Source organism: Procambarus clarkii, chromosome 85 (assembly GCF_040958095.1).
Source record: "Procambarus clarkii isolate CNS0578487 chromosome 85, FALCON_Pclarkii_2.0, whole genome shotgun sequence".
Classification (NCBI taxonomy): domain Eukaryota; kingdom Metazoa; phylum Arthropoda; class Malacostraca; order Decapoda; family Cambaridae; genus Procambarus; species Procambarus clarkii.
In genome coordinates, this window is record NC_091234.1 from 14,524,759 (window position 1) to 14,551,303 (window position 26,545).

The 26,545-nt window shown below is 49.3% G+C and overlaps 1 protein-coding gene across 1 annotated transcript in view; it reads right to left on the bottom strand.

Annotated features, from left to right (window-relative positions):
• Nucleotides 1-26,545, bottom strand: part of LOC123746657 (transmembrane protease serine 11D) — a 79,017-nt gene that overhangs the window by 17,404 nt on the left and 35,068 nt on the right. The window contains exon 5 of the mRNA XM_045728324.2: nucleotides 23,884-24,028. Coding sequence (XP_045584280.1) covers nucleotides 23,884-24,028 — 145 coding nt within the window. The remainder of the gene's footprint in view (nucleotides 1-23,883; nucleotides 24,029-26,545) is intronic.

Consider the following 26,545-nt stretch of genomic DNA (forward strand, 5'->3'; position numbering starts at 1 on the left):
TTATTTTCCCACTGGTAACCTCAAACTCTTCTAGTGGTTCCTGGATAACTTTTTCCTCTCTCATCTCTGGAATTTCTCCTTGCTCTATGGTGAAGACCTTCTGGAATTTTTAATTCAGTTCCTCACACATTTCCTATTCGTTTGTAGTGAATCCGTCTGCCTCTATCCTTAATTTCATTACCTGCTCCTTTACTGTTGTTTTCTCCTGATGTGGCTGTGAAGCAATTTAGGTTGAGTCTTTTCCTTGCTTGTGATGTCATTTTCGTATTGGCTTTCTGCCTCTCTTCTCAACCTGACATATTCATTCCTGGCACTCTTGTATTTTTCTCTGCTCTTAAGTGTCTTGCTATTTCTATAGTTTTTCCACGTCCTTTTACTTTGCAGCTTAGCTAGCCTACATCTCTGATTAAACCATGGATTCTTATCTTCTTTTCACTGTTTTTTTTTTGGACCTGGATGAACTTGTTTGTTGCCTCCTTATACTTCTGCGTGATGTAGTCCATTGTGCCTTGGGCCGTCTTTCCCCTGAGCTTTGTTTCCTATGTTATATCTGCTAGGAACTTTCTTATCTCCTCATAGTTTCCTTTCCGGAATGCCAGCCTTTTGTTTTCAGTACCCCTCCTCGAGTTCAATAAACCTTCTGCAACCAGGTATTCAAACGCCAGTACACTGTGGTAGCTTATTCCTACTGGGGCCTCAAAAACGATTTCCCTTATGTTGGAGTTGTTCAGAGTGAAGACTAGGTCGAGGCTCGCTGGTTCATCGTTTCCTCTCATCCTTGTGTGTTCCCTGACATGCTGACTTAAGAAGTTTCTAGTCGCCACCTCCAATAGTTTGGCTCCCCAAGTATCCTTGCCTCCATGCGGTTCCTCATTTGGTGGAGGGTACTGCTACTACTATTCTTGGTCCTCCCATTGTCATGGTGCCTGTTATATAGTCTCTGAACGCCTCGCAGTCCGGGATACCCATCTCCTTGAAACTCCATTCCTTTCTCATTAGAAGGGCCACTCCGCCTACTCCCCTACATTCCCTCTCTTTCATTATTACTGCGTACTCCTGGGGAAACACGACATTCGTTATGATTCTTGAGAGTTTTGTTTCAGTGAGTCCGATTACATCTGGGTTCACTTCTTGTGCACTTTCCCTTAGTTCACTTGCCTTGCGTGTAATTCTATCTATGTTCGAGTACATCACCCTAAAACTGACTCTCTTCTGTCCTTCCTCTGGGGTGTGCAGGGGGCTGGGAGGATCTGGTATGGGGAGGATGATGGAGGAGAGAGGGCTTGGGGGGGAGAAGAAAGGGTTTTAGGGGAAAGTTAAGGGGGGGGGGAAGCTTGGGGAGGGGTGAGAGAGGAAGGCTTGGGGGGAGTGGGTAAGAGGGGGAGAGTGATGAGAGGGGGAGGATTGGGGGGGGGGGTAGGAGATGGAAAGGCTTGGAGGGGTATGGGGGGAGGAAGGGCTTGGGGGGATTGGGGGAGGAAGGGAGGGGGGTGAGGAAGAGGGGAGGGTTTAGGGAAGTGGGGGAGAATGGAGGGCTGAGGAGGTGTGGGGAGAGTGGAGGGATCAGGGGGGGATGGGGGAGAACGGAGGGCTTGCGGGTGGGGGAGACGGGAGGGCATGTGGGGGAAGGGAGGGCTTGGGGGGTGGGGGAGAAAGGAGGTCCTGGGGAGGGGGGTGAGTGGGGGGAGGGTGCCCTCGGTGGGCACTTAGTGGTGGGCTGTCAGGGTATGGGGGAGGTAGGATGTCTATTGGGTAGAATGTGGGGGTGGTGCTCTAATCCCTGTGGCTGTTGAACTGTTTGTGGAGTGTTCACCACTCCCCTCTGGGATTGTAGGGTTCGGGGTTGTGGTTCTTTGATTTCTTTCCTTCTCCCTGCGCTCTTTCCTCGTGTCTACTGCCATCACTCTCTCGTCCCTTGTCATATCCCTCTGCAGGAATACGTTTTTGAACTTCTGTATGTTTGCCAGACCGCTCTTCCTTGCTAATAGGTCCTTTTTCGTGTTCTCGCTCACGAATACCACCTTTATCAAACGGTCCCTGTCCTTGTTGTACTTTCCAAGCCTGAAAACCCTTTCAATATTTTGGTAAGCCCTCTCCATCTATACCTCTTTAACGATCTCGGTAACTTTGCTTTTGTTCTAGTCTCTCCGCTCCTTTGGGCTGGTCCCTGTTTGCTCCATAATACCTGCTACTACTACTACTGCTCTTTTTCTCTCTATCAGCCGGCTCGTACATCTAGCTGCTTGCTGAGAAGAAACCACTTCCATGGCAACTTCCTTTACTGCAGACCTAGCTTCAAGGTTCTTTATAAACGATTCTGTAATTGAGGGTTGTATTGTAAGATTCCCCTCAGCAGGAACATTACCATCTCCCTGTGGGATGGTTTGCGTAGGATTCTCTTTCAGGCTTTTTATTTCCTCCTTTGCTGCCTTCAGTTCATCCTGCAGGTTGGATAATGTCTCCTTAATAACCCTCAGTCCTTCCCTGAATTCACTCCACACGTGTTCGATTGTGCCCCTAATCCAAGCATCCTGTCCCTCCTCTTCCTCTATGGTTGTTCCCGTTATAGTTGACCTCCTGCACTTGTCTTGTCCCCAGAGTTTTTTTCCCTGTCATGTTTTCTCCCTATGAGAGAGAGAGAGAGAGAGAGAGAGAGAGAGAGAGTGAGTGAGTGAGTGAGAGAGGGAGGGGGAGGGGGAGAGAGAGAGAGGGGGGGAGAGAGAGAGAGAGAGAGAGAGAGAGAGAGAGAGAGAGAGAGAGAGAGAGAGAGAGAGAGAGAGAGTGAGTGAGTGAGAGAGGGAGGGAGGGGGAGGGGGAGAGAGAGAGAGAGGGGGGGAGAGAGAGAGAGATGAAGAAGGGGAGAGGGATGTGTGTGTGTGTGTACTCACCTAATTGTGTTTGCGGGGGTTGAGCTCTGGCTCTTTGGTCCCAGCTCTCAACCGTCAATCAACAGGTGTCCAGGTTCCTGAGCCTATCAGGCTCTAATCATATCTTGGTACTAAGAGTGTGTGTGTTTGTAGTACATTGGGTTCATTACCTCCCAGCAGCACTTGTAACCAAGTCTGAGTCTGTGTATGGCTACTGCAATGTCTCTAGATATATTTTTGTCAGGCTTGAAAGAGTAGTACCCGGTGGCTTTATTGTACCATATTGCAGTGGATCTTCCTTCCGCTATTTTGGCTCTGTGTTTACTAGTTGTGTTTTGTTTTTTGCGGGGGTTGAGCTTTGCTCTTTCGGCCCGCCTCTCAACTGTCAATCAACTGTTTACTAACTAATTTTTTTTTTTTTTTTTCCACACACCACACACACCCCAGGAAGCAGCCCGTGACAGCTGACTAACTCCCAGGTACCTATTTACTGCTAGGTAACAGGGGCACTTAGGGTGAAAGAAACTTTGCCCATTTGTTTCTGCCTCGTGCGGGAATCGAACCCGAGCCACAGAATTACGAATCCTGCGCGCTATCCACCAAGCTACGAGGCCCCTTTGTGGCGACTTTTGATAGTTGGGAGTATTTTCTTCTTGATTTGCTCAATAATCTGTGAAATACATGGATGTATTTGAACCTGTACAACAGGTAGAGCAGTGGCAGTTTTTGCTAGTCTGCCTTTTCATTTTCAGGTAACTGGTCACTTATATATAAACACTAAGGCCCATGGAATACATCTTGATTAAATAATAAATGTATCAAAATCACTTGTCGGATTTATATAGTCAGTCAAGCTCCCTTGTGCTTGTTTGCTGGAGTTTATTTGGCTGACAAATTGGGGGTTTAATTTAGTAAGTTGATTCAGAGGATTGAATATTCAATAATTTAAGTCAAGTATGGTTCTGAGACTGCAGTGGGTTCAGTGACATTGGTCGCGGTGACTTGTAGCTTGTTGAGGCTACTGTTCACTAATTTGCCACTGAAGCTTCATGAACTCATCTGCAACTTTAAATGATGATATTAAGATCAGCCTCTGATGTTATAGTCTGCTGTAGTTTCCTTAGTATAATGCTACTGGATTTGTATAATCAGCTGACAAATTTAGATTTCTATTTGTATTGTTTATCTGCAGGCATAGGCCTCCTCAGGCTTAATGCAGGGCCTGTGAGTAATTTGCCTCGTGCAGAATTTAGCATGGTTATGCCCTGAAATTTTGTTGGGCTACCGATGAATTTGTGTTAATAGTCTGCACCTACAAGGATACCGAAGTTCGGTGAGGTGATCAGACTTAATTTTATCTGCTAATTTTATCCTCTATTCCTCAGGAATTTGGCAGTAGCTCCCAGACCTTGCACTTGTAGGTCGGCAGGAATTGTATCCACCACAATGGCTTGTACTTGACAGACGTAGCTGTCTAATCGTAATGATGGTTGTACCACCTGGTAGACTTGAGGTCCTGTATCATCTAAAAACCATGAAATACTGAATGTCGTCTAGGTTACAGGCCTTAATTGAAGTTCATCTGCCAACTTTTTAGTGACAAATGTTCTATGGGACCCTTGGTTAAACAACCCACGGGTATGGACCTTGGCCCTCTTATTCTGGGGCCCTCTTATTCTGGAGGGTAATTTGGGCAACAGGCAAAGTCGCAGTATTTTTGGACTCTGTGGCTTGGACACTAATTTTCTGTCGCACCTTACAATACTGTACTGTGGTGGGAACGTTATCCTCCACCTTGGGTCTTAAATACGTTAATTTCGTATTTTTACATAGTGCTGCATGGTGCTTACCTCTTCTACACCTGTTGCAGGTGTATAGTTGGGTCTCACAATAGTCTATGTTGTGTGATTTGAGACACCTTGCGCATTTCCCCAATTCTTGGAGTCGCTTAAAACGGGTGTATCAGGATAATTGGCACAATGGTATGTTGAATGTTTCCTTTTGCAGCACATACGTGTCCCCCAGCCTACTGCACGATTGTTAGTTAGCGGTTTGGGTAAACTAGTAACAGTAGGCTTGGAGGATTCTGCTGCATGCCCTCACTGCCAAATTTTCTCCAACTTGGTGTGAAAGTAATTGGTTAATGTTTATTTAGGGTATTTGTTTTATCCTTTAATTTACTATTATTTTCAATTTCTGAAGGCTCGCAAGAGGCTTTAACTTCCACATTTGCAAGTCGTTTGTTTATAATAGAATGAAAACCTTCAGTGATGTCCTGTACTGTCAGGATTGTGTTATGTTTATGTGTGTGTATAATCTATCTAGTATATCGCCGGACAGTTTTCGTTGAATGACTACTTTGGTCATCCACTCTGTAGTGATTATGTCAACCTTACGACTGACTGTTTTTAGTAGTGACTCAAACTCCATGCTGAAGGATTGTAATGAGTCAGCAGTCTGATCAGGTTTAGGTAAGTCCAGCAAATGAAGTACTAGAAGTATGACAGTTTTCTCATTGCCAGCATTATCCCTAGGGAACTGGACTGGGAAATTAGTGCTGTCGCTATTTTCATTTACATTTTCTACTACTGGTTCAGCTTCACCTCTAATTTCAGTTTGGAGGCATGTTAACTTAGTCGCCTCAGATTCTGAGTTTCAGAATCTACAGTGACTATAGATAAATTATCTGAGAGCTGTTCAATTTCTGGTTGAATAATATTGGGTGATGCTGATCTGGATAATGGATTTGTATTTATTTGCTCTTGACATTGTGTAAATTTACCCAGACGTTCTTGAAACTCCTCCTCTAATTGTGCCGTTTGGGCGAGGAAGCCGGTTATTTGATCTGGTTACATATTTTGTTGGTTGAGGCATTGAACATAATTATTCGCTGCCTCTGCTGCCCTTATTTTTTAGATGAGCCACCTCTATGTGATTTTCAAACACTTTAGCTGTCACATTAGACTGGACCAATTGATCACACTTGTTTAGTTGTCTAGTCACATGTCCCTTGTGACATATGATCTGTGGTACAACATACTGTTATTAGACATTTCGCGTGTTGTACTGGCTGCTGCGTTCTGCTTTTTGGGCCCCATAATTTCGTAGTGAAAGTAACAGGGAGTTTTAGCTCATAAATTGTGAGCAAGCACTGATTGTAATAGCCTACATTAGAATTTGTAGTCCTCGGCTCAAATCCTACCTCTTCTAAAGGTTAGCACTTAAAATTAATATACATTATATATAATCAAATGATTTGATTATATATAAATGACACACAAATGATTTGAGTGATAATCCAGTGTCACTGGAAGTCCCCCGGCCGACCGGGGGAGCCAGTCGGCCGAGCGGACAGCACGCTGGACTTGTGACCCTGTGGTCCCGGGTTCGATCCCGGGCGCCGGCGAGAAACAATGGGCAGAGTTTCTTTCACCCTATGCCCCTGTTACCTAGCAGTAAAATAGGTACCTGGGTGTTAGTCAGCTGTCACGGGCTGCTTCCTGGGGGTGGAGGCCTGGTCAAGGACCGGGCCGCGGGGACACTAAAAAAAAGCCCCGAAAACATCTCAAGATAACCTTCAGGTTAAACCCTCAAAATCACCCTAGGTTGGTGTAGACACTAATTAATCACTCAAAGGTGCAATTATTATAGGTAAACAATTATATAAACACATGACAACTCGAGCTCGTATTCATTCACACCCAAAATAGGGTTTGCACCATTAATGTTAGGTTGTTCAATGTAGTACAACTAGACTATGGTAATAAATGGGAATAGGATGAACAATAATTAGTTTCAACTAGTCAGTGTTAATATGGGTGTTAGTGTTAGTGTTGGTCAGTGTTAGTGTTAGTTAGTGTTGGTCAGTGTTAATATCCTACTCTGTAGTGGCTTGGCAAAAAGTAAATATTTTATAAAGGACTAGTGCTATATATATATTTTAAATAATTCTCCATTCAAGAGAAATTATACACAAAATTGTTGATAATGGCCTCTTATTTAACTTGTAGTATTATCTAGAAGTATTAAATCTTATTAGTGACCTCTCGCAAAATTAACACCACAAAATTCGCGAATAAACTTGCAAGGACGCAGTCGATAATTTGGCTGGTTTTAAACTAAGCGGTGTCACTCCGCGGAATAACATTCCACGAAATTGTTGGGTGACCTTGAAGTCGCTTGGGAGGCTGGTAGTCCTGAGAGGCTGGGTGTCCTGAGGGGCTTGGTGTCCTGAGGGGCTGGGTGTCCTGAGGGGCTGGGTGTCCTGAGGGGCTGGTAGTTCTGAGAGGCTGGGTGTCCTGAGGGGCTGGGTGTCCTGAGGGGCTTGGTGTCCTGAGATGCTGGGTGTCCTGAGGGGCTGGGTGTCCTGAGAGGCAGGGTGTTTTGAGAGGCTGGGTGTCCTGAGGGGCTGGGTGTCCTGAGGGGCTGGGTGTCCTGAGGGGCTGGTAGTCCTGAGAGGCTGGGTGTCCTGAGAGGTTGGATGTCCTGAGGGGCTGGGTGTCCTGAGGGGCTGGGTGTCCTGAGGGGCTGGGTGTCCTGAGGGGCTGGGTGTCCTGAGGGGCTGGTAGTCCTGAGAGGCTGAATGTCCTGAAGGGCTGGGTGTCCTGAGGGGCTGGGTGTCCTGAGGGGCTGGTAGTCCTGAGAGGCTGGGTGTCCTGAGGGGCTGGGTGTCCGGAGGGGCTGGTAGTCCTGAGAGGCTGGGTGTCCTGAGGGGCTGGGTGTCCTGAGGGGTTGGTAGTCCTGAGAGGCTGGGTGTCCTGAGGGGCTGGGTGTCCTGAGGGGCTGGGTGTCCTGAGGGGCTGGGTGTCCTGAGGGGCTGGGATGTCCTAAGGGGCTGGTTGTCCTGAGAGGCTGGGTGTCCTGAGGGGCTGGGTGTCCTGAGAGGCAGGGTGTTTTGAGAGGCTGGGTGTCCTGAGAGGCTGGGTGTCCTGAGAGGCTGGGTGTCCTGAGGGGCTGGGTGTCCTGAGAGGCTGGTTGTCCTGAGGGGCTGGGTGTCCTGAGAGGCTGGGTGTCCTGAGGGGCTGGGAGTCCTGAGAGGCTGGGTATCCTGAGAGGCTGGGTGTCCTGAGAGGCTGGGAGTCCTGAAGGGCTGAGTGTATTGAGGGGCTGGGTGTCCTAAGGGGCTGCATGTCCTGAGAGGCTGGGTGTCCTGAGAGGCTGGGTGTTCTGAGAGGCTGGGTGTCCTGAGAGGCTGGATGTCCTGAGGGGCTGGGTGTCCTGAGAGGCTGGGTGTCCTGAGGGGCTGGGTGTCCTGAGAGGCTGGGTGTAATGAGGGGCTGGGTGTACTGAGAGGCTGGGTGTCCTGAAGGGCTGGGTGTCCTGAGAGGCTGAGTGTCCTGAGAGGCTGGGTGTCCTGAAGGGCTGGGTGTCCTGAGAGGCTGAGTGTCCTGAGGAGCTGGGTGTTCTGAAAGGCTGGGTGTCCTGAGAGGCTGGGTGTCCTGAAGGGCTGGGTGTCCTGAGGGGCTGGGTGTCCTGAGAGGCTGGGTGTCCGGAGAGGTTGGGTGTCCTGAGAGGCTGGGAGTCCTGAGAGGCTGGGTGTCCTGAGAGGCTGGGTGTCCTGAGAGGCTGGGTGTTCTGAGAGGCTGTGTGTCCTAAAAGTCTGGGTGTCCTGAGAGGCTGGGTGTCCTGAGGGGCTGGGTGTCCAGAGAGGCTGGGAGTCCTGAGAGGCTGGGAGTCCTGAGAGGCTGGGAGTCCTGAGAGGCTGGGTGTCCTGAGAGGCTGGGTGTTCTGAGAGGCTGGGTGCCCTGAGAGGCTGGGTGTCCTAAAAGTCTGGGTGTCCTGAGAGGCTGGGTATCCTGAAAGGCTGGGTGTCCTGAGGGGCTGGGTGTTCTAAGTGGCTGGGTATCCTAAAAGGCTGGGTGTCCTGAAGGGCTGGGTGTCCTGAGGGGGTGGGTGTCTTGAGAGGCTGGGTGTCCTAAGGGGCTGGGTGTCTTGAGGAGCTGTGTGTTCTGAAGAGCTGGGTGTCCTGAGATGCTAGGTGTCCTGAGAGGCTGGGAGTCCTGAGAGGGTGGGTGTCCTAAGGGGCTGGGTGTCCTGAGAGGCTGGGTGTCCTGAGGAGCTGGGTGTCCTGAGGGGCTGGGTGTCCTGAGGGGCTGGGTGTCCTGAGGGGCTGGGTGTCCTAAGGGGCTGGGTGTCCTAAGGGGCTGGTAGTCCTGAGAGGCTGGGTGTCCTGAGGGGCTGGGTGTCCTGAGGGGCTGGGTGTCCTGAGGGGCTGGTAGTCCTGAGAGGCTGGGTGTCTTGAGGGGCTGGCTGTCCTGAGGGGCTGGTAGTCCTGAGAGGCTGGGTGTCCTGAGGGGCTGGGTGTCCTGAGGGGTTGGTAGTCCTGAGAGGCTGGGTGTCCTGAGGGGCTGGGTGTCCTGAGGGGCTGGGTGTCCTGAGGGGCTGGGTGTCCTGAGGGGCTGGGTGTCCTAAGGGGTTGGTTGTCCTGAGAGGCTGGGTGTCCTGAGGGGCTGGGTGTCCTGAGAGGCAGGGTGTTTTGAGAGGCTGGGTGTCCTGAGAGGCTGGGTGTCCTGAGGGGCTGGGTGTCCTGAGGGGCTGGGTGTCCTGAGAGGCTGGTTGTCCTGAGGGGCTGGGTGTCCTGAGAGGCTGGGTGTCCTGAGAGGCTGGGTGTCCTGAGGGGCTGGGAGTCCTGAGAGGCTGGGTATCCTGAGAGGCTGGGTGTCCTGAGAGGCTGGGAGTCCTGAAGGGCTGAGTGTCCTGAGGGGCTGGGTGTCCTAAGGGGCTGCATGTCCTGAGAGGCTGGGTGTCATGAGAGGGCTGGGTGTTCTGAGAGGCTGGGTGTCCTGAGAGGCTGGATGTCCTGAGAGGCTGGGTGTAATGATGGGCTGGGTGTACTGAGAGGCTGGGTGTCCTGAAGGGCTGGGTGTGCTGAGAGGCTGGGTGTCCTGAAGGGCTGGGTGTCCTGAGGGGCTGGGTGTCCTGAGAGGCTGGGTGTCCTGAGGGGCTGGGTGTCCTGAGAGGCTGGGAGTCCTGAGAGGCTGGGTGTCCAGAGAGGCTGGGTGTTCTGAGAGACTGGGTGTCCTGAGGCTGGGAGTCCTGAGAGGCTGGGTGTCCTGAGAGGCTGGGTGTCCTGAGAGGCTGGGTGTTCTGAGAGGCTGGGTGTCCTGAGAGGCGGGGTGTCCTAAAAGTCTGGGTGTCCTGAGAGGCTGGGTATCCTGAGAGACTGGGTGTTCTAAGTGGCTGGGTATCCTGAAAGGCTGGGTGTCCTGAAGGGCTGGGTGTCCTGAGGGGCTGGGTGTCTTGAGAGGCTGGGTGTCCTAAGGGGCTGGGTGTTCTGAGAGGCTGGGTGTCCTGAGATGCTAGGTGTCCTGAGAGGCTGGGAGTTCTGAGAGGGTGGGTGTCCTGAGAGGCTGGGTGTCCTGAGAGGCTGGGTGTCCTGAGAGACTGGGTGTCCTGAGAGGCTGGGTGTTCGGAGAGGCTGGGTGTCCTGAGAGGTTGGGTGTCCTGAGAGACTGGGTGTCCTGAGAGACTGGGTGTCCTGAGAGGCTGGGTGTTCTGAGAGGCTGGGTGTCCTGAGAGACTGGGTGTCCTGAGAGGCTGGGTGTTCGGAGAGGCTGGGTGTCCTGAGAGGTTGGGTGTCCTGAGAGACTGGGTGTCCTGAGAGACTGGGTGTCCTGAGAGGCTGGGTGTCCTGAGAGACTGGGTGTCCTGAGAGACTGGGTTTCCTGAGAGTCTGGGTGTCCTGAGAGGCTGGGAGGCCTGAGAGGCTGGGTGTCCTGAGAGGCTGGGTGTCCTGAGGGGCTGGGTGTCCAGAGAGGCTGGGAGTCCTGAGAGGCTGGGAGTCCTGATCGAGAGGCTGGGTGTCCTGAGAGGCTGGGTGTCCTGAGAGGCTGGGTGTTCTGAGAGGCTGGGTGTCCTGAGAGGCTGGGTGTCCTAAAAGTCTGGGTGTCCTGAGAGGCTGGGTATCCTGAGAGACTGGGTGTTCTAAGTGGCTGGGTATCCTGAAAGGCTGGGTGTCCTGAAGGGCTGGGTGTCCTGAGGGGCTGGGTGTCTTGAGAGGCTGGGTGTCCTAAGGGGCTGGGTGTCCGTAGAGGCTGGGTGTCCTGAGAGGCTGGGAGTCCTGAGAGGCTGGGTGTCTTGAGGAGCTGTGTGTTCTGAAGAGCTGGGTGTCCTGAGATGCTAGGTGTCCTGAGAGGCTGGGAGTCCTGAGAGGGTGGGTGTCCTAAGGGGCTGGGTGTCCTGAGAGGCTGGGTGTCCTGAGAGACTGGGTGTCCTGAGAGGCTGGGTGTTCGGAGAGGCTGGGTGTCCTGAGAGGTTGGGTGTCCTGAGAGACTGGGTGTCCTGAGAGACTGGGTGTCCTGAGAGGCTGGGTGTCCTGAGAGACTGGGTGTCCTGAGAGACTGGGTTTCCTGAGAGTCTGGGTGTCCTGAGAGGCTGGGAGGCCTGAAAGGCTGGGTGTCCTGAGAGGCTGGGTGTCCTGAGGGGCTGGGTGTTCTGAGAGGCTGGGTGTCCTGAAAGGCTGGGTGTCCTGGGAGGCTGGGTGTCCTGAGGGTTTGGGTGTTCTGAGACGCTGGGTGTCCTGAGGGGCTGGGTGTCCTGAGAGGCTGCATGTTTTGAGAGGCTGGGTGTCCTGAGAGGTTATCTTGTGGTTATCTTGAAATGATTTCGGGGCTTTAGTGTCACCGCGGCCCGGTCCTCGACCAGGCCTCCACCCCCAGGAAGCAGCCCGTGACAGCTGACTAATACCCAGGTACCAATATTACTGCTAGGTAACAGGGGCATACTGTGAAAAAAACTCTGCCTATTGTTTCTCGCCAGCGCCCGGGATCGAACCCGGAACCACAGGATCACACGCACAGTGTGCTGTCCGCTCAGCCGACAGCCTCTGTGTGTCCTGAGAGGCTGGGTGTTCTCGGGGGCTGGGTGTCCTGAGGAGCTGGGTGTCCTGAGAGGCTGGGTGTCCTGAGAGGCTGGGTGTCCTAAGGGGCTGGGTGTCCTGAAGGGCTGGGTGTCCTGAGTGGCTGGGTGTCCTGAGAGGCAGGGTGTCCTGAAGGGCTGGGTGTCCTGAGTGGCTGGGTGTCCTGAGAGGCAGGGTGTCCTGAGAGGCTGGGTGTCCTGAGGGGCTGGGTGACCTGAAGGGCTGGGTGTCCTGAGAGGCTGGGTGTCCTAAGGAGCTTGGTGTCATGAGAGGCTGGGTGTCCTGAGGGGCTGGGTGTCTTGAGAGGCTGGGTCTCCTGAGAGGCTGGGTCTCCTGAGAGGCTGGGTCTCCAGAGAGGCTGGGTGTCTTGAGAGGCTGGGTGTCCTGAGGGGCTGGGTGTCCTGAAGGGCTAGTTGGCCTGAGGGGCCGGGTGTCCTGAAGGGCTGGGTGTCCTGAAGGGCTGGGTGTTCTAAGGGGCTGGGTGTCCTGAAGGGCTGGGTGTTCTAAGGGGCTGGGTGTCATGAGATGTTGGGTGTCCTGAGAGGCTGGGTGTCCTGACGGGCTGGGTGTCCTGAAGGGCTGGGTGTCCTGAGAGGCTGGGTGTTCTAAATGGTTGGGTGTCCAGAGGCTGGGTGGCCTGAGAGGCTGGGTTTCCTGAGGGGCTGGGTGTCCTGAGAGGCTGGGTGTCCTGAGGGGCTGGGTGTCCTGAGAGGCTGGATGTAATGAAGGGCTGGGTGTACTGAGAGGCTGGGTGTCCTGAAGGGCTGGGTGTCCTGAGAAGCTGAGTGTCCTGAGAGGCTGGGTGTCCTGAAGGGAGGGGTGTCATGAGATGTTGGGTGTCCTGAGAGGCTGGGTGTCCTGACGGGCTGGGTGTCCTGAGAGACTGGGTGTCCTGAAGGGCTGGGTGTCCTGAGGGGCTGGGTGTCCTGAGAGGCTGGGTGTCCTGAGGGGCTGGGTGTCCTGAGAGGCTGGGAGTCCTGAGAGGCTGGGTGTTCTGAGAGGCTGTGTGTCCTAAAAGTCTGGGTGTCCTGAGAGGCTGGGTGTCCTGAGGGGCTGGGTGTCCAGAGAGGCTGGGAGTCCTGAGAGGCTGGGAGTCCTGAGAGGCTGGGTGTCCTGAGAGGCAGGGTGTCCTGAGAGGCTGGGTGTTCTGAGAGGCTGGGTGTCCTGAGAGGCTGGGTGTTCTGAGAGGCTGTGTGTCCTAAAAGTCTGGGTGTCCTGAGAGGCTGGGTGTCCTGAGGGGCTGGGTGTCCAGAGAGGCTGGGAGTCCTGAGAGGCTGGGAGTCCTGAGAGGCTGGGTGTCCTGAGAGGCTGGGTGTCCTGAGAGGCTGGGTGTTCTGAGAGGCTGGGTGTCCTGAGAGGCTGGGTGTCCTAAAAGTCTGGGTGTCGTGAGAGGCTGGGTATCCTGAGAGACTGGGTGTTCTAAGTGGCTGGGTATCCTAAAAGGCTGGGTGTCCTGAAGGGCTGGGTGTCCTGAGGGGCTGGGTGTCTTGAGAGGCTGGGTGTCCTAAGGGGCTGGGTGTCCGGAGAGGCTGGGTGTCCTGAGAGGCTGGGTGTCTTGAGGAGCTGTGTGTTCTGAAGAGCTGGGTGTCCTGAGATGCTAGGTGTCCTGAGAGGCTGGGAGTCCTGAGAGGGTGGGTGTCCTAAGGGGCTGGGTGTCCTGAGAGGCAGGGTGTCCTGAGAGACTGGGTGTCCTGAGAGGCTGGGTGTTCGGAGAGGCTGGGTGTCCTGAGAGGTTGGGTGTCCTGAGAGACTGGGTGTCCTGAGAGACTGGGTGTCCTGAGAGGCTGGGTGTCCTGAGAGACTGGGTGTCCTGAGAGACTGGGTGTCCTGAGAGGCTGGGTGTTCTGAGAGGCTGGGTGTCCTGAGAGGCTTGGTGTCCTGAGAGGCTGGGTGTCCTGAAGGGCTGGGTGTCCTGAGAGGCTGGGTGTCCTGAGGGGCTGGGTGTCCTGAGAGTCTGGGTGTCCTGAGAGGCTGGGAGGCCTGAGAGGCTGGGTGTCCTGAGAGGCTGGGTGTCCTGAGGGGCTGGGTGTTCTGAGAGGCTGGGTGTCCTAAAAGGCTGGGTGTCCTGAGAGGCTGCATGTTCTGAGAGGCTGGGTGTCCTGAGGGGCTGGGTGTCCTGAGAGGCTGTGTGTCCTGAGGGGCTGGGTGTCCTGAGAGGCTGCATGTTCTGAGAGGCTGGGAGTCCTGAGAGGCTGGGTGTTCTGAGAGGCTGGGTGTCCTGAGGGGCTGGGTGTCCTGAGGGGCTGGGTGTCCCGAGGGGTTGGGTGTCCAGAGAGGCTGGGTGTCCTGAGAGGCTGACTGTCCTGAGGGGCTGGGTGTCCTGAGAGGCTGGGTGTCCTGAGGGGCTGGTTATCTTGAGAGGCTGGGTGTCCTAGCTGAGAGGTTATCTTGAGGTTATCTTGAAATGATTTCGGGGCTTTAGTGTCACCGCGGCCCGGTCCTCGACCAGGCCTCCACCCCCAGGAAGCAGCCCGTGACAGCTGACTAATACCCAGGTACCAATATTACTGCTAGGTAACAGGGGCATAGGGTGAAAAAAAACTCTGCCCATTGTTTCTCGCCAGCGCCCGGGATCGTACCCGGAACCACAGGATCACACGCACAGTGTGCTGTCCGCTCAGCCGACAGCCTCTGTGTGTCCTGAGAGGCTGGGTGTTCTCGGGGGCTGGGTGTCCTGAGGAGCTGGGTGTCCTGAGAGGCTGGGTGTCCTGAGAGGCTGGGTGTCCTAAGGGGCTGGGTGTCCTGAAGGGCTGGGTGTCCTGAGAGGCTGGGTGTCCTGAGAGGCTGGGTGTCCTGAGAGGCTGGGTGTTCTAAGGGGCTGGGTGTCCTGAAGGGCTGGGTGTCCTGAGTGGCTGGGTGTCCTGAGAGGCAGGGTGTCCTGAAGGGGCTGGGTGTCCTGAGTGGCTGGGTGTCCTGAGAGGCAGGGTGTCCTGAGAGGCTGGGTGTCCTGAGGGCCTGGGTGACCTGAAGGGCTGGGTGTCCTGAGAGGCTGGGTGTCCTAAGGAGCTTGGTGTCATGAGAGGCTGGGTGTCCTGAGGGGCTGGGTGTCTTGAGAGGCTGGGTCTCCTGAGAGGCTGGGTCTCCTGAGAGGCTGGGTGTCTTGAGAGGCTGGGTGTCCTGAGGGGCTGGGTGTCCTGAAGGGCTAGTTGGCCTGAGGGGCCGGGTGTCCTGAAGGGCTGGGTGTCCTGAAGGGCTGGGTGTTCTAAGGGGCTGGGTGTCCTGAAGGGCTGGGTTTTCTAAGGGGCTGGGTGTCATGAGATGCTGGGTGTCCTGAGAGGCTGGGTGTCCTGACGGGCTGGGTGTCCTGAAGGGCTGGGTGTCCTGAGATGCTGGGTGTTCTGAATGGTTGGGTGTCCAGAGGCTGGGTGGCCTGAGAGGCTGGGTTTCCTGAGGGGCTGGGTGTCCTGAGAGGCTGGGTGTCCTGAGAGGCTGGGTGTCCTGAGAGGCTGGGTGTCCTGAGAGGCTGGGTGTCCTGAGAGGCTGGGTGTTCTGAGAGGCTGGGTGTTCTGAGAGGCTGGGTGTCCTGAGGGGCTGGGTGTCCTGAGGAGCTGGGTGTCCTGAGGGGCTGGGTGTCCTGAGAGGCTGGGAGTCCTAAGAGGCTGGGTGTCTTAAGGGGCTGGGTGTCCTGAAGGGCTGGGTGTCCTGAGTGGCTGGGTGTCCTGAGAGGCAGGGTGTCCTGAGAGGCTGGGTGTCCTGAGGGGCTGGGTGTCCTGAAAGGCTGGGTGTTCTGAGGGGCTGAGTGTCCTGAGAGGCTGGGTGTCCTGAGGGGCTGGGTGTCCTGAGGGTCTGGGTGTCCTCAGGGGCTGGGTGTCCTCAGGGGCTGGGTATCCTCAGGGGCTGGGTGTCCTCAGGGGCTGAGTGTCCTGAAGGGCTGAGTGTCTTGAGGGACTGGGTGTCCTGAGGGGCTCGGTGTCCTGAGGGGCTGGGTGTCCTGAGAGGCTGGGTGTCCTGAGAGGCTGGGTGTCCTGAGAGGCTGGGTGTCCTGAGAGGCTGGGTGTCCTGAAGGGCTGGGTGTCCTGAGAGGCTGGGTGTCCTGAGGGGCTGGGTGTCCTAAGAGGTTTGGTGTTCTGAGAGGCTGGGTTTCCTGAGAGGCTGGGTGTCCTGAGAGGCTGGGTGTCCTGAGAGGCTGGGTGTCCTGAGAGGCTGGGTGTCCTGAGAGGCTGGGTGTCCTGAAGGGCTGGGTGTCCTGAGAGGCTGGGTGTCCTGAGGGGCTGGGTGTCCTGAGAGGCTGGGTGTCCTGAGAGGCTGGGTGTCCTCAGGGGCTGGGTGTCCTGAAGGGCTGGGTGTCCTGAGAGGCTGGGTGTCCTGACGGGCTGGGTGTCCTGAAGGGCTGGGTGTCCTGAGCGGCTGGGTGTCCTGAGCGGCTGGGTGTCCTGAGGAGCTGCGTGTACTGAGAGTCACGCGCGGCTGGTCTTCGACTGGTAATGTATTGTTCATTAATTTATTGCTCTAGTCTATTCAATCTGATGGACCAGTGTAGTATTTAGGGTTCCTTGTGGACCATTTAATATGGATCCAAGTCTAAGTTGACCAATTGATATGGGGATCCGACCTGTGAGATTTATATTTATTTTTATTTTATTTATATTATTTGTATGAGTTTATATGGTAATTTATATTTACGTTAATTTATATATTGCGATATTAATTTGTTTGATGGTTAAAAGTGGACTGTATTTCTTAAAATTCACACAAGTCTATTTCCTTACACAATTTGCAGTTTAAGCTTTGTTAATCTTTCTTCATTTGACATGTTTCTAATTTGGGGAATTAACTTAGTCATCCTACGCTGGACACGTTCAAGTGAATTTATATCCATTGGTAGCACGGCGACCAAAACTGAACTGCATAATCAAAATTGGGCCTAACGAGAGCAAGATATAGCTGAAGAACCCCACCAGGTGTCTTGTTACTAAGACTTCGATTAATAAATCCCAGTGTCATATTTGCCTTATTATGAACATTCATGCATTGATCCTTTTGTTTTAAATTCTTGCTAATCATAAACTCCCAGATCCCTTTTGCAATCCGATTTCGCAATTTCAACACCATCTAGCTCGTATCTTGTAACTCTATCATCATTACCTAGCCTCAGAACTTTACATTTATCTCCATTAAACTGCATCTGCCAATCTTTTGACCATTTCAAAACCCTATATAGATCAACTTGAAGCGATAGCTAGTCTTCTTCGGTGTTAATTTCCCTACCGATTTTCGTATCATCGGCAAATTTGCAAATGTTGCTACTCAAACCCGAACCTAAATCATTTATATATATTATTAATAACACAGGTCCCAATACAGAGCCATGAGGCACTCCACTTACAACATTTTCCCACTCTGACTTAACCCCATTTATACTAACTCTCTGTTTTCTTTGGTATAACAATGCCCTAATCCATCTTAATATGGCACACCTAATACCATGAGCCACCATCTTTATAATCAGTCTTTCATGTGGTACTGTATCAAAAGCTTTGCTAAAGTCAAGGTACACAACATCACAAACCTTACGACTATCAACTGCCTCAACTAAGCTGGAATAAAAAGATCGCAAATTTGTTACACATGAACGGCCATTTGTAAAACCATGTTGTGACTCGTTTATTAATTTATGTTTTTCAAGATGAAAACGAATGGTATTTGCAATTATCGATTCTAGTAACTTTCCCACAATAGACGTTAGGCTGATTGGCCGATAGTTTGAGTGATTTATCTCCTCTCTTAAACATTGGTACCATTAGCAACCTTCCACGACTCTGGCACTCTGCCTGACTCTAATGATTTATTAAATATGGTAGACAACGGATCGCAAAGCTCCTCTTTGCATTCTTTAAGCACCCTGGCAAACACTTCATCCGGCCCTGGGGATTTGTTTGGTTTGAGTTTTACTATTTATTTAATAATATCTTCCCTGGTAACTGTTAGACTAGTCAACCTGTCCTCGTCCCCACCCACATAAACTTGTTCGGCTGTATGCATAGAGTTAAGTTCTTATTTAGTAAATACAGAGATAAAATATTTATTAAAAATATTACTCATCTCTTCGTCATTATCCGTTAACTGACCTGTTTCGGTTTTTAATGCACCTATCCTTTCCCTAACCTTTGTTCGATATAACTGAAAAACCCCTTTAGGATTTGCCTATGCTTGTCCTGCTATACGAAATTCATAGTTTCGTTTTGCTCTCCATATCTCTTTTTTAACATTTCTAACCAGGTGTGCGAATTCTTGTTCTAAACTGACTTCCCTATTCTTAATTCTTTTGTACCAAGCTCTCTTTCTACCTATAAGGATTTCAGATCCTTTGTTATCCTTTTCGGGTCATTTGTATATGATCTATTCAATTTGTAAGGTATACTACTTTCCTGTGCTTTGCTTAGAATATTTGTAAATAAGTTATATTTTGAATCCAAATCGAAATCCTTCTTTACATCACACATCCCTGGGTTCACGTCTTGCTCCAAGACCGGCTCTTCCCCCCCCACCCTATGCCCAACACTTTCCAATCTATTTGATCCAAAAATATTCTTAGGATACTGAAATTAACTTTACGAAAATCTGGCACTTTAACAGAATTTTCTCCTGCTGATCTATTCCACTCTATGCTAAATCTGATTTCTTTGTGATCACTGTTCCTTAGTTCACTCCCGATTTCTATGTAATTAATTTGTGTTTCCCTGTTAGTTAACACTAAATCTAAAATATTATTTTCCCTCGTTGGTTCCTTAATGTGTTGCATAAGAAAACAATCGTCAATTAATTCAATAAAATCTTCTGTTTCGTTATTCCCTGTTCTGTTAATATATCTATCTGTATGAAATAGTTTAAATCCATTTATTTGATATTCAGCTAATTGTTCTCTATTTCCTACATTCATCTACGTTTCGGTAAGTGCAATAATATCTATTTTTTCTGTGCAGACAAGAGCATTTAAATCGTTTATTTTGTTTCTAAGACTCCTACTGTTCGTGTAAAATACCTTTAGTGTATCGGGTATTACTCGGATTACTCTGAAATGTATTACTCTGAAACCCTTCTCTTTCATTGATCATTTTGCCAATTTCTTTCCCCCACAAACACATACTTTTATTACCTCCTTCCTCCATGCCAATTCCCATACCACTGTCCACTAACTGTTTAAACAAACCCCTCCAACCACAGGTTCCAACAAGTTTGCAACAACAACAGCCCCTACCCTGGATAGATGAACCCCATCGCGAGCATACGTGTCATTCCTTCCAAAGAAGTGTTCCCAGTTATTTATGAATGATGTTGCATTTGATTTGCAGTATTTGTTCAGTCGGCAACTGACGCCAAGTGCCCTCGACAACCATTAATTTCTAACTCCCTTTCTTGGAAGAATGCCACATATGATCGGGATTCCTCCCTTGCTCCTAACTAATTCTATGGCTGTCTTAAACCTCTGTATCAGTGCCTCACTCCTATCTCGTCCAACATAATTTCCACCTGCACTGATACAAATAGTGGGTTTGTTCCCATTTTCAGCCTTAATATCATTCAAGTTGTTTACAATGTCACCAATCCTTGCTCCTGGATAGCAAATCCTTAACCTGTTCCCTCTATCTCGGTCACAAAACGTCCTGTCTAAACAACTCACCTGGTAATCTTCCACAACCAAAATTCGTTTAGGTACTTCCTTTACACCCTGAGTACTTTAAGAGACCTGCGCTTCGTTGTTTTCCCTTTCGAGCGAACTGCAGGCTCCCCACAGCACTCGTCCTCCAACACGGTGAATGAGTTAGAAGTCCTTAGGATATCTGTAGGCGGCTTCGTCAAAATCTTCAGAAGACTTCTCTCATTTACGACTTTCCAACACGATGTCTTTTTGATACTGGTCCCCTCCTTTGTTTCTTCTCGACGTTGTTTCAGCTGTCGTACCTGCTTCCCGTAGGGAAGCCTCCTCCCGATTTCTCCTCCCGTAGGGAATCCAACTCTGTCTTCAGAGCTCCAACTAGATTCATCAGTTCCTTCACTACACTTAATATACCCTTATAATACTATATAATAATATAATATAATACACCCTTATAGTAGACGTAGTTGCATGTCGATAACAGAAGCACTTTACATCGGTAACACAGCTGTCCAAGAGAGAATTCTAGGAGCTACATTTGCTCCAGCGACTTTGTTGATAAATTAACCATGGCTGACTACTCGCTCTCCTCCACTGACGCCCTGGCTCTCTTGTTCAGATGTCAAGAAGTGGTAGAAAGATCACATTTACTTTATTTTGGTACTAATAATTAAGTTAATTCAAGTGAAATATTTTTATGAAGTTTAAAGGCCAAAGACTGCTGTATTAAAAATATTTCCAACAGAATTAGCTGGTGACACTAATAGCGACGTTGCAATGTTATTTCCCGTTTTCTATTGATGGATATTTCAACTGTAGGCTATGTTTTCTATGAATTTGTTTAACACAAACCAGCAGCAATATTTTCTGCCTATTGTATTGAATATTTGTAAATTGTGTCAGGTTTTTCGACCAAAAGGGTGAAAAAGCCTTCTTGAATCTCATCAACAGCTTATGGGAGACAAGAACTCGACCACTCTCTTGGAACAATGTAATTATAGTTCCCATTCCAAAACCCCAAAATCCAGAAAATCCAAGACCCATCTCATTAACAAGCTGTCTGGCCAAAACTGCGGAAAGAATGGCTCTTAATCGCATTGACTGGAAAGCCAATCCACTGCACCAAAATTTGTTTGCTTACAGAAAAGGTTTTGGAACCACAGAATGCCTTCCTTCTCTCCTGGATCATATCAATGACAAACCTGGAATCCTTATTTTTCTAAACCTAGAAAAAGCCTTGGAGCTAGCCAATGCTCTAGCTAAACTGTGCTGCCTTGTGGATGAGGAAATCAAAGGACACGCTCTTGCCTTTGCCAAAGGAAGCCTGCTTAACCGAAAAGCTTCAGTCAAATTCCAAGGAAAAACAGCCTCCTCAAAAGAGGCTGGAAAATGCTCTACAGGGAGAAATAGTAAGCCCCTGTTTCTTCAACTGGCTCATGGAGCAATTCATGAAGCTCAAGTTACCAAAGCCAAATTGCTTAACTATGCAGACGACTTTGTGGTCATCATCAATGGCAAAGGCGCCATTGATGATGGAACCATGGGAACCATGCACAAAAATGCATAGACATCATCAGCAAGGAAGCGGAACGCACAGCAGTGAAAATAAACAGCAATTAAACCAAAGCAATGGCCGTTAAAATGAGAACTCAAGACATCAGGCTCGCAATACAAGGACACGAAATTGAGTGGGTTACCTCTTTTCAATACCTAGGCATCATAATAGACAGCCAATTGAAATTCACTCAAGAAATTGAATATCTTCAGCAACGTTGTAAAGCCAGAAACTCAGCTTTGAGCCCCCTGACCAGTCTTAGTGAGGGTGCATCTCTACCAGTACTCAAAATATACTACGTTCAAGCAGTTAGGTCACTCATCGACTATGCTGCCCCTGCTCTCATCCCTCAGTGATAACCAATGGGAGAAACCGGAAGTGTCTCAAAATGATGCTCTCAGAACAATGCTGGGTGCACCTATATGGATGCGTCGAGAGAATCTAAGATTGGAAACCAACTTACCGGCCTTAGAAAACAGGATCAAACAAAGAATAGCCACCATTAACAGCAAAACTTGTTGACTGACAATCAGAGATAGCATACACAGATCGCTTCACAGAAACCTTCAATATAGAACAAGTGCATGGACGGATAATCTGGACCATTTAAAACAAAGGGAAGATATACCATATCAACACTTTCGGATGCCACCTCCATGGGAAGAATCGAGTCTAAAGACTCGATTGAATCATTGAAGGATTACCAGTTAAAAAATCATCATGTGATTCGCAGATGCTCAAAGCAGTCACTGAACAGTAAATGGAAATCATCTCAAGGCCTACAACCACTCACATCTTCACAGATGGATCAGTTGATCAAGAAAGGTTTCGTTGGGGTAGTAGTTTACACTAACAACCATGAAGCTTACTGGAACATGAATTGTGGGTACTCAATATTGCAAACAGAATTATATGCCCTAAAGGAGGCTATAAATTATACAATTGAGAATAATTTACATGATGTCATCATTCATACCGACTCTAAATCTTCGCTCCAGACATTGTTATCCATTCAGCACAGAGAGAAAATATACAACTCATCATAGAAATCCTATATATAGGAAAAGAAGCACACAATCTAGCACTGTCAGTCACCCTAAATTGGATACCAAATCACATTGGCATAGATGGTAATGAAAAGACAGACTCACCAGCAAATACTGCCACTGCTCTACCTGTTGTACACGTCAAAATACCGCCAAGTTGTTCACAGATTAAGGGACAAATCAAGAGGAAAATACTCCCAACTATCAAAAGTCGCCACAGAGCGAAAGCAGCGAAAGGGAGATCCACAGCAATGTGGTACGAACAAGTCACTGGGTACTACTCTTTCAAGCCTGGCAAAAAGATATACAGAAATAATGCAGTAGCCATACACAGACTCAGACCTGGTTACAAGTGCTGCTGGGAGGTAATAAGTCCAACAGTTAAAGAGTGTCACATGTGCGGAACAGATGCAGAGGCGTCACTATTGCATTACTTACTGGAATGTGAGGCAACTGAAGCCACGCGCATCAAACTCAACATTAATCCAACGACAGCAGCTGCATTATATGTAAATTCCACAGTGACTACAATGATGAGAAAAGCCGTTGAGGAATGGGACTCACTAGTGAACATTCTGCATCTACATCCGCCACCAAGATAATGTTAATAAAACCAGTGTGCTGAAACAGAAGCGAAAAAGAAAGGGGGAAAAGAGGAAACCCCACCTCCATATAAAACATTGACCCAAATATCACAGTAACAAGGTTATTGCGAATAACCGAGCACTACGGGCTCGCTATAGCCCGTGCTACATGGACATTTCGTTCTGAGTAGCTAAATCTAAAACAACAACAACATAGGCTGTTAACATCTAGTGATCTCTTTACAGAGATCTAGTAACTGAGTAAGTCATTGAGTGCTGTGTTGATGTGACACATAATTGTCATTGTTACTCACTGAATTGTTTTGTCTTTGGGACAAGTGTTGATTCTCATTTGTGTATTATTGTGTAGTGTATTGTGGTGTAGTGCAATACCTGGTTAGCGGCTTGTCTGAGGTACATGTGAAAAATAATCCGTCTGATTACTTATCGAAAAGCTATTAACGTTTTCAGTAAAGTCATGAACGTAATTGTCTGAGTGATAGTGTCATTAATTGTTAATTGATTTGTTGACTGTCCAAGTGACAGTAATTAACATTATTGTAAATTATTAATTAACGTAAATTAACTGAGTAATTAATTATTAATTGAATTGTTTCGGTTGCCAAGTGACGTGATTTATCGTAGTTGCTTGATTCTCTTGGTGACATTGATTGTCATAACAATTGCAATTGTTGTTGTTGTTGTCGTATGTCTTAGTGACATTATTGTGTACACATTTACATCTGTTGATGCATTGTGTTAGTGAAGTGTTTTGCTCTTTGCAAAGAGTGTGCATGAAGTGTTTCAGGTTGGTTAACTGTGGTTGATGACATGTCCAGTGGGTCGAGGCCTTGTGTCTCTTTACACCTATCAGGTGGTGGGTCAAGAAGACTTACCGCAACAGTGGTGTTTGACATATTTGTAGTGACACTCTTGAATTAACGTAAACAGTGGGGCTGTGTACCTAGTCAGGTAAAGTTCTAGGGCTGCATTCCACTACACTACACTACAATACACTACAATGAACACTATTTGCTCATTTGTTGTTTCTTGGGCTTCATTCTGGAAGTGAAAATCCCCCTGGTCTTCAGCTCCGTCTGTAGAACGGGACCTTCGGGGTTTACTCACGTCTCTCACCTTCCGGATTGCCAATTTCACATCAGGCTTCCCTACATGAGGCCTGTGTGTGTTTGCCTTAACCAGGAAGAAATAGCTCACATCTGGCTTACCAAATTGGGGCTAAGGCACTTTACAGTAAACTCTCCATAGCCAGGTGGAGTAGAATCTCACCTCTGGCGCCCAACACGGGGCTAAGTAACTTAACAGTGAAAATAAGCTCCACAGCCAGACGAACTAGATCAAGAGTCTCACACGTACCAGAAGCCAGTGCACCCCAGCCACTAACGACGACCCTGCCTCCGTAGGGTATGTCACTCTCCTGCCCCAGACAGATGGGCTGCACATCAGGGTTGGTATCGAAGGGCAGGTCAGTAGCCAGCTCCACCAGGGCGATGTCGTTTGCCTGAGGGAGAGATCACTATGAATAGTGCGGAGTGAGGGTTGCCCTATATCATCATTATGGTACTTTAATTAATATATAATTTACAGTTTTAATTGATTCCCATAATACCTAAATAGTATTCGTTGATGTGCTGAACTTTAATTTTGCCTCATAAACCTTAAGTTACTCTACAGTTTGTTAATAAAACAATAGAACTTAACACATCACAGCCATCTACAATTATTAACTTGAAGAGTTAAATTGTGTACCGGAAAATAGTGTCATGTCATCATGACACTATTTATCATGTCCGGGACTTTGGCGCCAGTGTCAGCACGTATGTTACCTCGTGACACCCTGGTGACACGGAACCTCTTGACACCCTGGTGACATGGTACCTCTTGACACCCTGGTGACACGGTACCTCTTGACACCCTGGTGACATGGTACCTCTTGAAACCCTGGTGCCACGGTACCTCTTGACACCCTGGTGCCACGGTACCACTTGACACCCTGGTGCCACGGTACCTCCTGACACCCTGGTGCCACGGTACCTCTTGACACCCTGGTGCCACGGTACCTCTTGACACCCCTGGTGACACGGCACCTCTTGACACCCCGGTGCCTCGGCAGCTCTTGACGCCCCTGGTGCCACGGTACCTCGTGATGTAACGGGGGTGGGGGAAATGGCTCTATCTTGTCCATTATTCCAAACGACAGTTAACTAACAAGGCCGGGGTAAACAGCTCTCTCTAGTCCGTTATCCCGTCCCCAGTTAGCTAACTATTCTAGAGCACTCCCAGAGTTCCTACGGCAACCTCTCTCGTTCAACACCTTGTAACCTAGGTATTCAACTACCTAGGTGCTAAGACTACAAGGCGCAGTATCTTGATCAGTACCCGAAACCCTAGAGAGAACTCTAGAATACGTTTCACTGCCATAAACGTATAAGAGAGACGAAAGGAAATAGAAGACTAGTGAAGTAATTAGTGAGGGTTTGGGGTGAGAGAGGTAGAGAAGTGGGAGGAGCGAGGAGGGTCATTAGCTGAAAGAGAAAGTTCGGAGAGGGGTGGAGGAAGAGGAATAGATAGGTAAAGTAGAAGAGTAGATAGTAGAAGTAGAAGAGTAGATAGTAGAAGTAGAAGAGTAGATATTAGAAGAAGAAATGCTGCCACCATTCATTCTAGACCATTACATACAAGACAAGGAATGGAACTTGTCTGTATCAAAATATTCTCAAAAGATGTTATTACCATGTATCAACTCCAAGCATGTACTCATTAATATCATGAACCAATAACCACAGAGGCTTTCTCACCTCAACTCAAAAACTCTAGGGAACCAAGTTAAAGGCAATTTAAATAATAAATTCAATTATATTTCAGATGATAACTATCATAATTTAAGCAATTCAAATGTTCCAGTTTAATATGCAAAGTGAGTCATCATCCAAGAATTTGAGAACCCTACAACTTGATTGCCCTTGATCATCACACAACATATGTAAACACGACCAAGTCACCTTAATGCTCAACTCACCAAGTGTCTGCCTATAGCTGGATTGAGAGAGGGGGGGGTCTGTAGTTGACAGAGACTGTCCCGCCCTGCCGGCCGACAGCCTCCCCGGGCTAGGCCGTCTTCTCTGCTTTGCTGGCTCCTCTGTTCTTCCTGTCTTGTTAATGCGCTCGAATCGATAGCTCTCCGAGTATATATTGGGGAACCTAGTAACTAACTCCGCCCACAAGTAGATAGCCTCAGGCACTCTACCAAGCCACTCCTTAAACGTCGGCATGTTTGAAGGCTACCAGGCTCCAATTATAAGATTAGCAGAAGCAAGGTGGAATTCGCATGATCTGACCTCAGGTCACTTGAGGTCATTAACGCTTAGAGGTGTGAGTCTCAGGTCGACCAAACTGGCGCCTTCTCAAATCCTTGTCTGTGACTCCTGAATCTCAATGTATTAAATAAAGCTAAACTAAACTAAACACTTTTACAGTGTTACATCTCCCCTTCTCCCCGAAATAAAGTTTTTGCAACACTGCTAAAGCAAGCTAGCTGTGTGCAACAACTTTATTAACGAAAAAAATACATCCTAGCTAAACAAATATACATCATCCTACTCTAAAAATGAAATATGCAGACAGACGTCCATTGTCTCTGGCTGGGCGACGTCACTGCTTGGTCTTGTTGATAGTTGTGTACCACATTTCTTCAACACAACTGCCTTCGTCGCTTCTCCGTCGTTAACGCACAACAACCCTTGGCCAACCAGGAAGCCGTTACTACTTGAACTGCGCACAGGACCGTGGAATTCGGTTGTCCCAGCTGATCTGTAATTGGCCCTACGTCAGTCACCATGAGAGACGTATATTGGGGTTCTTCACAGCTATAGGGACCACAAGTTTCGAGACCTCCATATAGTTGCCACCGTAGAAATCCCATCCTACTGTTCTCCCTGTTGCTCCAGCACCCTTCCTTCAGAGAGCCACTTCTGACAGCCACATCAAGTCCGCACGACACAGGAAGAATCACTCAACA